We start from the raw sequence: 15,520 nt of genomic DNA on the forward strand, positions 1-15,520 counted from the left end.
TTGCTTGATAAATTACAAAAATCATTAATTATCACATTCTGTCTCGGTGTAGTGCTAAGGACTTAAATAGTTTTATTTGTGCATGTTTTAAATTACACGTTTCATTTTTTCACACTTTTGTCGATGCACAAGTTTAATGATTAAAATCTAATCTCAAATCAGCTATGGAAAGTTTAATTCAAGGTTTTGAGAATCATAATCGTACCGTTTTGATCGGTTACTCAATTAACTATAAACTCTACTCTTTTTTTTTTTTTTTTTTTTTTTTTTTTTTTTTTTTTTTTTGTTAAAGAAAATTACCTAATTTTTTTATAAACTTAAAGGGAGTAATTATGAGATTTTATATTAATATAGAATACTGCATAGTCTACATTAGCTTCTTTATTAGCTTGCGATAGAAAAATAATTGATTTAAATGTGCATAAGTTTTATAAGGTTTGAACTGAGAAGTGAAGCATTAGCAAATAAATAAAGTAAAAGCCAAAATATAGTGAGGCAAGACCGCAAGAGTGCTAAGAGACTGAGAGGTTGTTTTGGGTATAATCAAGGTGTGTTCCTTAGCTTGATGGGTTAATAACACTTTGATCTTAATATTAGGGTATTACTTGCGTATAAATACGATTTGACTAGATGTGACCAAATAGTAAAATTGAATGCACTTCGTGATTTTTTGGGGAGGATGATGAGAATCGATCTCAAGATTTCTTAGAAGAAAACTTTAACCACTTCAGCTATCCCTAACTCTAACCATCTCAAATGCCATTGACTGTTAGGACATCCGCTTTTGACTTTTATGCTTGACTTTGAAAGACTGATAATTTTGGGGCCTTTTAATGAAAAGAGTTTGGGCTTATATTTTAATTGTTCGTGTAAATTAGTCTACATGTATGTGTTCTCATCTAATTAATCTTTATGATTCAAGAGAAGGAATACTAAAAGATCAGTGAATGAATACAGTATGATCCTACTACAGAATCAATAATCACCTTCAGAGTTCAAATAGGTCAGATGCATAATTTCTGGGATCCCACATATTTCAACGACATTACCCAATTCATAAAATATAATGATGCATTCAAAAACCATAGGAGATAAATTAAAAAAACACTGATAGCAGAAATTCTATGATCCAACTACATTAACACAAAAAGCTCTGACAATGTATCTCACATGATTCATAGGTAACACTAAGTTGTACAAGAAGTTGACCATAGTCACGGCCTATACTAATACTTTGGGTGATAAAAGAACTACAGTTTTCTACTTCTCGGCCTTCTGCTTCTTGGGCACACGGTAAGCACCAACAACACAAGCATGGTCACGCTCAAATGGCTCAAGAGTGACTTGCTCCATGGGTTTGAATTGCTCTTGTTGTAGCTTCTTCACTTCCGCAGCAAAAACTGCCTCGGCAGGACTTGTTGAATCAATACAGTTAGCCTGCAATATTCAAACCAAATCCATTATATTGAGAAACAAGGATAAATCATACATGGGACAAAACCAGCTCTACAAAGAACAATGACAAACCTTGATGGAAATAACAAAGTGGCCACCCGCTTTCAAGAAATATGTTGCATTGAGTGCCAAAATCCTAGCCTGTATGAAAGAAGAGCGCCATAAGGACAAGCAACAGAATTTGTTCACTTCAACTCGACAATGCTGGAATCATAAAAGCATGAAGAGTTGGTGATAACTCACCACCACAAGACCTTAAAAAGCCTGTTTTCGGGAGATAAATAGTTCAATTCCACAAGTAAAAGACTAGTATGGACTCAATTACAGTTGCATTCTAAAAATTCTGGAAATCAACTAGGAAGGGAGCTCGTGTATAGAGCATGTTCGATAAGACACGAGACGTGGAAAAAAATATGACGGGAAATAAATAGCACATAAGAAAATACTTTATTTTCAACTCACAAATTAGAAAGAGAAACCTATATTTCTACACAAATATACAAGTAGATTATAAGCTTCATGAGGAAATAACAATATACAGCAAGTAACACAATTTGAACTCTTCATAAAAATGAATTCAAAGAGAGCACACTTAACTCATTCAAGCAGTAACAAATGTAATTACACTCCCATCCCAAAACAGATATTTGTAGGAGGGAATTTTATAAACACCTAGGACCACAAGTAAGCATTTCAGAATGAATTTGAATGTCATAATAACCCATCAAGGATATCATGGTACAAAAAAAGTGAGAAAAGGCATCATAAATATATGGCACCAAGTATTAAACTAGGGATGTAAAAGGATCGAGTTCCCATTTAATCACCTCAAGGTAGGACATCAAATACTTATGCTTGCACCAATATGACCATTACACTATCACCTCAAAATCAAACTTGTACATTAATACTGTATTCAACTACACCACAAGCAGCAACAGCTTAAGAGCATGTTATTTCTGATTACTCTACTGATCACAAGTAAAATGTTTGAAAAATAAAGAAGAAGCATAAGTGGACCATTAAGTGGTACATAAAGAAACATGTTGATTTATAGTACAAAATCACTATGAAACACAAACAATTTGACGAAACAGATACTTGGAGTTTAACATCAACAACTGAGTCTCATAAGTGAAGAAAACAAAAACAGCAAGTGATGAAATAGGTCCAGACAAAAACAAGCCATTTAACAAAATTCAGAAATGCTTAATAATTAAATACATTTTGGCGCATCAGATAATCGGAGTTTACATCACCCAGTAAGTCTTGAAGGGGAATCCGATAAACTCATCAGATACTTGGTCTAATTAACATCAACCATTAATTCCTAGTGCAAAGGTTTGGAAAAAATTTCATGATTAAAAAGGTTGCATCAGATAATCGGAGTTTACATCACCCAATAAGTCTTGAAGGGGAATCCGATAAACTCATCATATGCATGATTTAGTGATAAGCGATAAACGCAAAAGGAAAAAAGAACTCCAAAAACAACAAACTTGGAAGATAGCTTTTAAAAACAAGTCAGAAATTTGAAGCATTGTTTTAGTTAGAAATGAATCAACACACCCAAAATGACACTGCCACACCAAATAATATTTGTATTGAAAATGAGTAAAGTATAAATGTCATCAGAAACCACTACAGCTATACAACACATAGAACAAGGACAAGGTCAAAAAAGAAAACAAAAATGTCAATTCGCGCCGAAAGATCAGCAAAATTGTTAGCATGAAGAAGAAGGCAGCTATAATAGAAAACAAGGTAAACAATGAAAAGTTAATTATTGAGCACAACACCAAGCTAGATCAATAAAAGAAATCAAGACCTGATCAGGCTGAGCAACATCAGAAAAGATGACATCAACCATGCCAACCAACATCCTGTATTTGGCTGGATGCCTGGCATCTTCGATGATGGGGATAACATTAGTTCTTTTCTTTGCCATGTTAACCAAATCTCTACCACTTCTGTGTGAAAATTCAACTGCATAGACAACACCCTCCTGCAATGAGAATAAATTGATCAAATCAAACTCTAAAATAAGCAAATATCTTGCTTAAACATCCATCGACAAGCCACTTACAGGGCCAACAAGATCAGACACATGGGATACTGTTGTTCCAGAAGCAGCACCCAAATACAAGACTTTGGCACCAGGTTGCTGCAATCATATACAAATTGAAGTTCCATCAGTCAATATACACATTGCACACCCAAGTCATTAACTTCTTACAAAACTCCCAAAAATCAAATACTTACAATCCAAATATTGTCAACACCACCAAGAATGGCAGCTGCCAACTTTGACCTAAAGGGATTCCAAACCCTGTATTCCACCTTTGTTCCATCTTCTTGCTGTAATGAAAGAACAACGATTCAAAACACAAACAATATAGCCCATAAAAAAATTGTACCACATTATCAAAAGTAACTCAACCAACAATTAACAAATTTAACATTGGTATAGACACATGACATCATTTTGAACAAAAATCAACAAAAATTATACTAATTACTAGACAGAACCATCACCAAAGCAAATCATTCGAAAGTTTTCCAAAATGAATCAAAAAGCAAACAACTTTTATAATCAATAAAACATTAGCATAAGCATTAAGCAGCAATCTATCTCCTCATTAAAAAAAAAACTACCCAAACAAACCATATATATCATAAACCATGATTAAAACATAACATATAGTTTGGTGTCCATAATCAAATTAAATCATGATTAAAACATAATATATAGTTTCATACCCAGAATGAAATTAAAAAATAGAGGAAGAAAGAACAATTACCGGAACAGAGATTCTCTTCTCATTATAAACAGAATCACCAGGAACCATATTCTTAGTAACAAGAGCATCTTCTTTACCCTTAGCAATAAAAACACCCTTATGTCTATGTTGCTCAACTATCACTTTACTTCCACCTTTCATCCCTCCACCTCTTCCTCCTCCACCACGACCTCCGCCTCTTCCACGACCACCTCTGTCACCTCTACCACCTCCTCTCGGCTTCATTATACCACCACGCGCACCCATTCCTCGGCCACCGCCGCCGCCTCCTCGGCCGCCGAAACCACCGCCTCTTCCGCCGAATCCACCTCTTCCTGTAACACAATAATTATCACTCATTATTATCAGAAAATATGAAAATCGACAAAATTAAATTAGTGGAACAATAAATTGGGGGAAATGGGATTTACCTCCTCTTCCTGGGGGCGCCATCTTTGAGTAAGCAAGACTGCAGAGAAAATTAGGGTTTAAGGAGAATGGAGGAAAGAGAGTGGAGAAGACGACTGGGGGTTTAGAGAATGTTATAAAGGAGGTAGTGAGTTTGATTTTAGGGTTTAGGGTTTTCAGGTTTTGACATTTTGGGGTAAGAGGACAATTGTGCCCTTATTGGGCTTTGTTTTATTTTTGGTTTTGGATTTGCTCGTTTTTCATGGGTCTAGAATGGGCCTTAGTGCTATGAGATTTGGACTCTAAATAACTTTTTACAAAGCAAAAATTAGTTGATAGATAACAAATTAGGACCTGTTATTTTCAGCTTAATTTCAGCTCAATTCACTTTAGTTCCTAATTTTCTTCTCCCATAAACAATTCATTTCAGATCTATTTAGTTTAGTTCAGTTCAGTTTAGCTCCAATCAGTTCAGTTGGGTTCAACTCAATTTAGCAAATCAGAACAAGCCCTTAATGCAATACTTTCTTCATATCATTTGACAAATTGACAAGATACAATCTAACTAATAAGTATAGGAATGTTCAGAGTGCGGTCTCATTTTTGCCTTTAAACAACAATCATAGATCCTTTCACTGTGTATAGGAGTATAGGTCAGCATTAACTTGTATGTGATTGATTTACAGGCTTCAAATTTTACTATGGGGAACACTGTTGTACCCGATAAGATTGCATCAATTCAAGGTCTTCCTAACATCGTGACAAACAAAAATAAAAAAAGTAAATAGAAATAAATATAAAAAAAATCACAATGACATAAAAGTTCTCTTATTATTACAATAATTTTTGGGTTTGCAAGTACTTTTTGGTGAACACTAATGGTTCATTGTTATCAAATAATTTTTGAAAAATCATTCATAGTTCATGACTTCATTTTGGTTAAGATCCAACAAGAAAATTCATCTCCTACTTACTTGATAAACATTTTTTTTTTGACAGAAACTACGGAGTATAATTTTAAGAAGCCTTCAACTTAACATGAAACATGCTGTAATGTTATGCCACTAATGCATGACATAGAGCCAATCACTATAGAAAGTTAGAAACATTCATGAATATAATCATGGAGATTTAAAGTCAACTTTATATAACTTTGTAACATCACAAATTCACAATACACATTTTAACAAGTGTAGTGTTATTTCAACATCTCAGATTAATTAAAGCAGTAAGTTAACAGCCAAGCTAATGCAATTGTCACAATTGATTTAGCATTATGCACATACACCAATTCAAATCAATTAATTAATCACTTTATTCATCATCTTCATCACCAAGATCATCCTCAACTTGTTCAGCAGCTTCATCTACAATATGATCCTCTAGTTGATCAAACCCTTCAGCTAACGCCATACCACCCACCACCCCTGCTACTGCACCTATTGCCAACCCCGTCCCCATCCCTCCGAACCCGCTCTTCTTTTTCTCCTCCGGTTGCTCGTACCCGTACCCTCCAGGCTGCCCGTACCCGTATGCGGGCTGCTCGTGACCCGGGTTACCATATGGTGCAGGCTGCTCGTGACCCGGGTTACCATATGGTGCAGGCTGCTCGTGACCCGGGTTACCATATGGTGCAGGCTGCCCATATGGGTACGGTGGGGCATTATATTCGACGTGTTGGGGTGTAGTGTACGGGTCTGGACCACGGTATCTATGATCACGTACCATGATCTCGAGCTCAAGCTTCCCCTGAGGCCTCCCAGAGGGACGCTTGAGCTTGAGACTACGTGTTACACGAGCTCCAGTACCAACGTTGTCCACAATGTCACAAAGATCGACCTTTGCTGAGCCGATGAGGGGCTTGGTGTCCTCATCGGGAGACGAGTAATGGACCACGTCTAAAAAAAGGGTGGCATCCTCAATGGGACGGACGAGGGGGACAATTAGTGATTGGTTCCACTCTGGACTCGTGTCCCCCTCGTCATCAACCCGGCTTGTAACTTTATGATCTGGATCAATCCATACCACAACATACGGCCTTATGGGCCCATAACGCCAATTTATATTCTTGAGATCCTTAGCGGATGATAACGTTACCTCTAATTCGTATGTCATTAGTAGGATACTTTTATAACTTTTGTATGAAGATTTCTTGTAGATTGGTAGTAATGTGGACTACAAATTGATGTCCCATGTATATATGGCTATTTATACTAAAATTTGTGGACTCAAATACCAATTTATTTCTATTTATTTTAAATCAATGTTCTCTAGGAGCTTTTTAGGTAGTGAGTGCACACTAAAGTGCATATATACGAAGCATATTCTTTTATTTATTTATTTATTTATATATATATATATATATATATATATATATATATATATATATATATATATATATATATATATATATATATATATATATATATATATATATATATATATATATAAATATAGTGTATTTTTTAAAATGGCATTAATTTTTTGTTTTTTTTAAAATGTATAACTAGGGGACCAAATCACCAAATTGTTCCTTAGAAATATAGAATAGCTTAGCCGTGTTATTTCCGCGGGTGGCAGAATAACTTGAACACCAATCCTTTTGTTTGAGGTTCCATCACTTCCATGCCTTCTTTGACAATTCATTAGAAAAAAATGGTCTTTAATAAAGAATGAGAAAACGACTACTCATGATCAATTTGCCAATGAGCCAATCCATTTGTGATTTGATTAATCTTTTTTAAGAATCCGAAATTGTAATTCAAGCAATCATGTAATTGAAAGGTGTGACAAATGATGTCAACATGCACTTATGAGATATTATAATTTTTCCTATTGATAATTACAGATATACGGGATTAATTGTCATATATGGATAATGGGTAGACCTGTCAATCGGGCCAGTCAGGTCAGATTCGGGTTGGGTTGCTCCTAATCACTTCGGATCACGGGTCGATAAATGCTCAACACTAACCCAAATTTTCGAATTCGTTAGTTTTTTTTTTTTGGCCTTATTTTTAAAATTTCTGATTTTTCAATCATACTTTGCTATTTTTTTATAGTTTTTTAATCAAACATTGTCACCATATTATTTTTAGCTATTATATACTACATAATTTAAATCATCACCATTTCACCAAAGTTCATCAACTCCTAATTAATAGAAAATGATAATAAAATAAAAAACTTTCAAACATCTTAAAATTTAAGGAAGAGACCAATATAATTATATATGTGCGTGGAGTATAATATCTCTTGACATAATATTAATAGACATGTTGATCGGTGGTATAACGGTGTGATGTGGAATGCAATTAGTGTGGGGACGATAATTGGTGTGCCAGGTGATTGGTGTGGATGAGCAAGAGTTATATGAGATAGATAAATGTGAAAGAGATAAAATGAATGTCCGATGGTAGACAAACAATCAAACTTATCGATAAACTAAAATTAATTTTCAAATAAATGTATTTATTAAAAAATAAAAAAATAAAAAAAAAACCCTAAAATTGGGTCGAATTTGACCCACAAATTTACGGGTTAATCGGGTTTGAGTTATACCGGGTTACGGGTCAAAAAACTTTGTTCAAGACCAAAAAAAGGGTCGGGTTGAAAATTGACAGAGCTAATAATGGGTCCTAAAATAATGGACACATATTGCCATAATTTTTTAGTAGATTTGTAAGAAAATAAAATATGAGTAAAAGAAAAATAGAAGTAATACTGAGTTATTTTCTTTGTATACATTTTTTTTTTTTTTTTGAGTGAATTTTCTTAATTCAACCTTCAAGTTGACTGAGCTTTATTTTTATTATTTCTAGTCATATACTGTTATAGACTCATCCTACACAAACATCTATCGCCATATATATATATATATATATATATATATATATATATAACGACGAATTGAACATGGCCTTAAAATGCATGTTTGGATATCAACCTTTACACTCTTTCAACTTTTTTTTTGAAAGATCCAACTATTTTATATACACTTTAAAACGTATGAAACACAAACATAAGTCTAAGAAATCCAATTCAGGAGTGACAGAATTCTTTTTTGTGTAAACAATCCCAATTTATTATTTGTTCAATAATTCCCAAATTAATTATGTTTAAATTTAGACTTTATATCAGTTAGCAAGTTTGACTAAATCAAAATTTTCCAATTGTTTCAAACTTGTACAAGTTACTAGAAACATCAAAACTTCAAAAGCATATACTACATAGTTCGACAATCAATCTACAAGAACATACAATAACATAAAAATTTAGGTGGGCCATTAAACAAGGACCATTAATTTAAAAAGATGGAGGTTACGGAAATGCGCATGTTAAGGTGGATGTGTGGAAACACTTTAAGAGATAGAATCAGAAATGAGGTTATTCGCAAGAAAGTAGGTGTGGCGGGCATTGTAGATAAATTAAGGGAAAATCGTCTGCGTTGGTTTGGACATGTAAGACGGAGACCCGAGGGTGCACCGGTGCGAAGAGTGGAAGAGTGGGACCATGGAGGGATTAAACGAGGAAGAGGGAGACCAAAGATGACTTGGTTGGAAGGAGTGAGGAAGGATATGAAGTGCATGGATTTACGTGAGGATGAAGTTTTGGATCGTAAGGGATGGAGGAGAAAGATTTATGTTGATGACTACACGGAATAATCAAATTTGGTTCATGTTAGCCGACCCCACTTTTGGGATTAAGGCTTTGATTGATTGATTGATTAAACAAGGACCATTAATTTATTGGACCATTTTTAAAGCAGTAACCTTTATTCCATTTTGATGACATCCAAAATCCCAAATGCATAACATTTACATGATCATAATTCATAAATGTAAAATTAAAATAAAAATCAAAGGATTAAAGCTATGATCAGATGTATTTGATTATACATTAGGAAAACAAGACAAAATGAAATAATCTACCAATCATCCCCACCATAATCAGCATCATCATAACCAGCATCATCAGCAGCAAGATCATCTTCAACTCTTTCAGCAGCTTCATCAGCAATATGATCTTCTAATTTGTCGAAACCTTCTGCTAATGCAAGTCCACCCAATGCTCCTGCTACAGCACCCACAGCCAATCCTGTCCCCATCCCTCCAAACTTACTCTTCTTCTTTTCTTCCACTGAGACCCCCTGCCCGTAACCACCGTACCCACTTCCTGGCTGCCCGTAGCTCGGTTGCCCATATGCTGGCTGACCGTAACTTGGGGGCTGCGCGTATTCGGGTTGCCCAACGCCGTATGCAGAACCTGCATACGGGGGTTGGGCGTATGGGGGCTGCCCGTATGGGTAGCCCCCAGGCGGGGGACCCGCATTTGGATACCCAGAAGGTGGGGCCGCATAAGGAGCGCCGCCACCATATGATGTTTCTCTAGAAACACCATATGGCGGCGCGCTGTAAGGGTCGGGGGCGTGGTACCTTGGTTGACGTACCACGACCTCGACCTCGAGTTTCCCATGTGGCCTACCAGAAGGACGCTTGAGCTTTAAGCTACGGTTGATGCGCCCGCCTATACCAACATCATCGACTACCTCCCGAAGAGGGAGCTTAGCCGAGCCGATGAGCGGCTTGGTGTCCTCAGCTGCGTAAGCGTGGACGATGTCGATGTGAAGGGTGGCATCTTCGATGGGACGGTCGAGGGGAACCACAAGTGTTTGGTTCCACTGTGGGGAAGTGTCCCCCTCTTCGTCGACCCGGCTCGAAATTTTTCGATCTGGGTCGACCCAAATAACGGCGTACGGCTTAATGGGGCCGTGACGCCAATTGACGTTCTTGAGGTCCTTGGCAGATGACAAGGTCACCTCTACCTCAAATCTTGACGCCATTTAGATAAACGATCAAGAGGAGACAATTTTGAGAAAATTCTAATGAGAAAGAGCCTTGTTTTATAGAAAAAGACTATCTAATGAATAGAATATTGTAGGCTGTCAACATGTATTTATAGTCCAATTCCTTTTTTTTCATAAAACACCCTCATTTTGTGTGACATTTACGCGGAAACATCAATAGTGTGGAATGTGAATGCAATTTTTTATTTATTTTTTTTTTTTTTTTTAGAAAAACAAAAAAAATGACAAAATCTCATCCCACAAGGTTTCTTCCCTTGTTAGAGTCTGATTGGTAGTAAAAGAGGTGTATACCTGATTTTTTGAAATCTTAATTACTTTGTATGTTTTTTTTTTTTTTTTTGATAGGATACTTTGTATGATTTTGAAGTACCAAGATAACATTATCGTAATTAATATGATCAAATATCATAGAAAATCTCAAATCATGAAATTATTAGAGATTTTTTTAGGGTATAGTAATTGAAATCAGTAGAGATTTAACATGGTGATCCTCCATTTTAGACATTAGGCCACTAACATCTAGTATGATTCACGCTATCATAAAAAGATTTGGACTAGTTGATATCCTAGGTAGGCTATTTTCTCTTTTGGAATCTTGGATTGTGTGAGAAGGTTCTTTTTTTTAAAAAAAATAAATAAAATAAAAATAAAGTCTGCTCGATTCAATTAGAAACTGGTGGCTTGCTAAAGTTGACGAGTATGACGATTGACACTTGACCAAGTTCCTTAATATTGAATAGTACTCTCCAACCTCCCATTTGTTTATTAACATATTGTTTGCCCTCATTAAAAAATAAATTAAAAATTTTTGGCTTTACTTATGCAATGATATTAATTAAATTTCACTAAATTATTGAAAGGTTATTTGTATTTGTGTAACTGTATGTTTTAAAAATTATAATATGGTAATCAAACATTCATAAGTTTGTACGATATTGAAGTTTCTATTGTTTAACAATCAATAGCTCTTTCATACGCCAATTAAGAAAGAACTATATATAAGTATTAGAAAGCCAATTTATATTTACTTGTCTCAATAATTACATACGATGCTACTTTGAATATGTTATCGTTACGGATATATATTTATTAATAAAACAGAAAAGTTGACAAAAACATACGAAGTAATATTTTCATCAATCCAATCAATATATATGTACTAAGGCCCTGTTCTCTTCACCTTAAAAAAAATTAAGTAAAAATAATTTCAGTTCAGTAAAAATAAGTTCAGTTCAGTAAAATTAATTTCAGTTCGGGAAAAATAATTTCAGTTTAGTAAAAATAAGTTCAGTTCAGTAAAATTCAGTTTTCTTAAAGAAGAATTATAATAGAAAATCAGTAAAAATAATTCAAGTTCAGTAAAATAAATTTAAGTTTAGCAAAAGTAATTTCAGTTCAGTAAAAATAATTTCAGTTCAGCAAAATTAAGGTGAAGAGAACGGGGCCTAAATGTTTATATAGAGTTTTAATTTAAAAGGTTGAACACTTATGTTAGGGTGTTTTTGTCCCTCGGGAGAGTTACGTCACAAAGATTGGTCCGGCTGACTGCACCTGCAAAAACAACGGAGACTCCGGGTGGGGGAGCTCCGCCTCCGAAAATCAAGTTAGTAACTTGAAAGAGAATAACGAGTGCGGAAATTTAGGTGGGGATTTTCTTGGATTCCAAGCTCAGGTGTTTCTCTGATGAGAGAGAAAGTAGGTGTAATAAATGATTGAATGTGTCTCCAACATGGGGAAATATCTCCCTATTTATAGGGTCATTGGTAGGTGTGCCCCTATCTAGGTCACTTGACCTAGATTTTAGTGGGCTGCGCCGAATTACGGCGTTTTCTTGGGATTTGGGCCATTGAAGGCTGTCATTTTCAGAATCTATCTGAAGGAGCCACGTGTCAGATGGCTAGGGGACCACTTGGGTCAGCCTGGTCTTGACACGTGGCCTTCTCTTATTGGGACACCAATCTAGGGTAATTTTTACCTTAAACATTTGCCCCTTACAGGGGTCACGTGGATGTCACGTGGGACCTGTGACACGTGTCCACCTATCAAAGGTGAACAGTAATAACGGCTAGTAAAATTTATAATTCAACCGGGATGCCCCCGTTTTCACCTTCTATAAATAGAATTTTACCCCCCTTCTCTCACTTCATTTTCATTTGACTTCTAGAGAGAGAAAGAGAGATTTTTTAGAGAGATTCTCTTATTCCGTCTGCATCAAATTCTCAAGATTTTCGTGTGCTAACCTTGCAACACCCGGTCACCGTCTGTAGCAGTTTTCAGAGTTTCCAGAGTTATACGCAAGGTAACCGCCTGTACCATTTTTAGCTTTTCTTTTCAAACTTGTATACATTCTTTTTTCCGTCTGTATACATAGTCTTAAAAATAAAATGAGCTCTCAATCCACACACTCGGCACTGCCTAGGACACTCAGCCGGTCTCCCGGGACGGCTGAGTCTAGAACAGGGGGTGCCTTTTCTGGACTGTCGGAACTGCTGTGCTCATCCCCGAATTCCTCCCTCTCTGTGTCTGTGCAGGACACAATGGCTAGAGTCAAACAGACGGCCAGAAAGTCTAAGAGCTGGCGCACTATGGAAGTGCCTGCCGACGAGGTTATTCCGAATGGGGAACATGAGGGTTTGGAGGAGAGCAGCAATTCTAATGAAAAGGCTCCCTCTTCTTCCGGAAGCTCAAGTGTACGAGAGGTAGACGGTGAAGAGGCCGCCTCCTCTAATGGATCCGGGGAAGGATCAGGCGGTACTGAGGCCGCTGAAAGATCAGGAGCCGAGGCTTCTGGCTCCGATCAAGATAATTTCGCGGAGTCAGCCGACGAAAGTTGCTGACAACCCTGACCCGAAGAAAATTAGGATGCTTCCGAGTGACATAGCCCTGCTGAAGAGTGGTTTCAGGGCTTTCAAAGAAAAGGACCCCTTTGGAAAGGGGTGGGATATTATCGTTCCGCCTGGGGACGCAGTAATGGCTTGGGACGACAAAATAGAGAACGCAGACAGCTATTTTGTCTGCTACGAGGCGGTAATAGAAGCCGGCCTCCGGTTCCCCCTCCATACTCGGATTAGGAAAATCCTAAAGGGGTATGATCTGGGAGTCTGGCAGCTCACCCCAAACTCGTGGGTGAACATTTTAAGCTATATTGCCGCCTGCGAGCTCCAGAACCTCGCTCCCAGTTTCTTTGCCTTTGCTCATATGCACTACTTGAGCAAGGCCCCAGGGGGTAATGGGGCATGGTATACTCTTATCACATTGCCCCATTATTTGATGACATTGGACAAGGTGTCCAAATGGTCCGGGTGGAAGGACAAATTTTATTTAATCTCCTCACCAACTTTGAGACACAACCGGACACTGCGCCGGTATAATCAGGAACCGGTTCTCCTTGGCAGGAAATGCCCTCTCCCGGCGCTCTCTACTAGGGCCCGGGAGCAAATAATGGAGTCAGATTTCTTCGAGACCGCTACTGAGCCCTTGGGGGATGGGACTCATATCATTGTACCAAAGAACTAGATCCCCCACCCGGACTATTTCAAAGATGAATGTTTCCTGTCCGCCTGTAGGTTAAGCCCCATGTTTTCCAAAGGTAGATCCACTTGCATCCGGCTTTTCTGTAGTTTTATTTTGTACTTCCAACTTTTTATGATTTTCTCTAACTTTTTGGTTTCTCCTTGCAGCCGACACCTTGAGAATGGTTGACCCGACTAAGACTCCGGCTAAGTTAGCTGCGCAAGGAAAGTGCCCTCTCTAAGAGAGCAGCTGTTGAGGCCAAGAAAGGCGGGGTAAGACCGCCTGACTTCAGTTTTTCTTTAAATTTCTTACAAAGGTTTTTGTCGCTAATAACATTTGGTTCTTGATTTGCAAGATGCTGCTAAACGTGTTCCACGCTCCGTCTCCAAGCTTTTCAAAAGGCTAGGGGAGGAGCTGGACAAAACTCCGGCTGCCAAGGCCGCCAAAAAGAATCCTTCCCAGACAACTCCTGCTGCCAATCCGGATCGTCCTACAACCGGTGGTAAGTCCCCTTCTGCCATGAAAATTCTGAGCGAAAGCTCAGAACGCTCGCAGAGGAAAGCGCCGGATGCCTCTACGGCATTGAAGGGTGGTCGGCCACCCAATGTTGCAACCGATGCTGCACCAACTGGGGAGGAAGATACCTCTAAGCCCTATCCGGAGACCCAAGGTAAGATCAAGATTGAAATACCTTGGTCACTTGACTTTATGAGAGTCAAGACTAAGGTTGACCCTTCAGGGGGTTCAGTCAGCAGCCGGCAACGAATGAATGCCAACTACGCTGCATCCCTCTCACCAAGTACTTCTTTTGGTGCAAATCTGACATCCGACGAGCAGGATCTTCTTGGGTTTGCCAAGCGGATGGTGAGGACCCTCACCCGGTCTGAGAAGAATTCCATACCTGATCTGCAGGTGGTGGACTTTGACCGGATAATGGGCCAATTGGCTGAGGTAAAAGATTCTTCAATTCAATTCTAATATTTGTTCTTCATTTTTTACCAAGTGTTTCATAATCCGGCTGCCCTTTTCTCAGGTAATGCTGAGGGTGGATGGGCTCCGGGGCCCCTTCAGGCGGAAACAAGAAGAGGAAAATGACGCCAAAAGAAGGGCCCTTGAAAACCTCAACTTTGCTGAATATGCTAATTATATGTGTGATTTAGAGATTAAAGCAGTAGAGTTAGAACAGGAGGAGCTGATCCGGAGTTTGACGGCTGCGAACGATGAAGCTACCAGCCGGGCTAATGACCTTGATCAAAAACTGAAGGATGCTAAGGATGAACTCAAGGCATTAGAAGACGCTGACAAGGAGAACACGAAGCTCCGGACAGACATCACCCGGTTGGGGCTGGAAATTATCAACATGCGGAGTCAGCATGCAGATGAAATTTCCAAGGAGCAGAAGCGGCTGATGGAAGAAAATGAGCGGGACAATGCAGTCCGCTTGGAGATCACTTGGGGTCTCCTCTATCCGGATATAGACTTTGAATTTTATAAACTT

The 15,520-nt window shown here is 37.9% G+C and overlaps 3 protein-coding genes and 2 non-coding genes across 5 annotated transcripts; all 5 read right to left on the reverse strand.

Annotated features, from left to right (window-relative positions):
• Positions 1 to 1,053: 1,053 nt before the first annotated feature.
• LOC145562771 (rRNA 2'-O-methyltransferase fibrillarin 2-like) lies at positions 1,054 to 4,797 on the reverse strand. The gene is made up of 7 exons (XM_081623147.1): positions 4,667 to 4,797; positions 4,257 to 4,570; positions 3,718 to 3,813; positions 3,542 to 3,619; positions 3,284 to 3,460; positions 1,528 to 1,596; positions 1,054 to 1,437 (listed from the first exon to the last, which is right to left on the reverse strand). The coding sequence occupies exons 1-7, from the start codon at positions 4,686 to 4,688 to the stop codon at positions 1,261 to 1,263; spliced, it is 933 nt and encodes a 310-aa protein (XP_081479273.1). The 5' UTR covers positions 4,689 to 4,797; the 3' UTR covers positions 1,054 to 1,260.
• LOC145565942 (small nucleolar RNA snoR60) lies at positions 2,687 to 2,758 on the reverse strand. Its single transcript, XR_014095291.1, has one exon. It is a non-coding gene; the product is annotated as a small nucleolar RNA snoR60 (small nucleolar RNA).
• Positions 2,827 to 2,898, reverse strand: LOC145565940 (small nucleolar RNA snoR60). Its single transcript, XR_014095290.1, has one exon. It is a non-coding gene; the product is annotated as a small nucleolar RNA snoR60 (small nucleolar RNA).
• A 958-nt stretch (positions 4,798 to 5,755) lies between the features above and the next one.
• LOC145564407 (uncharacterized) lies at positions 5,756 to 6,817 on the reverse strand. The gene has a single exon (XM_081624714.1). The coding sequence runs from the start codon at positions 6,756 to 6,758 to the stop codon at positions 5,958 to 5,960; it is 801 nt and encodes a 266-aa protein (XP_081480840.1). The 5' UTR covers positions 6,759 to 6,817; the 3' UTR covers positions 5,756 to 5,957.
• A 2,582-nt stretch (positions 6,818 to 9,399) lies between these two features.
• LOC145562772 (uncharacterized) lies at positions 9,400 to 10,570 on the reverse strand. The gene has a single exon (XM_081623148.1). It carries the CDS (start codon positions 10,483 to 10,485, stop codon positions 9,571 to 9,573), a length of 915 nt encoding a protein of 304 aa, XP_081479274.1. The 5' UTR covers positions 10,486 to 10,570; the 3' UTR covers positions 9,400 to 9,570.
• Between the last annotated feature and the right edge of the window lie 4,950 nt (positions 10,571 to 15,520).

Source organism: Chenopodium album, chromosome 10, assembly GCF_948465745.1.
Source record: "Chenopodium album chromosome 10, dcCheAlbu1.1, whole genome shotgun sequence".
NCBI classification, from domain to species: Eukaryota; Viridiplantae; Streptophyta; class Magnoliopsida; order Caryophyllales; family Amaranthaceae; genus Chenopodium; species Chenopodium album.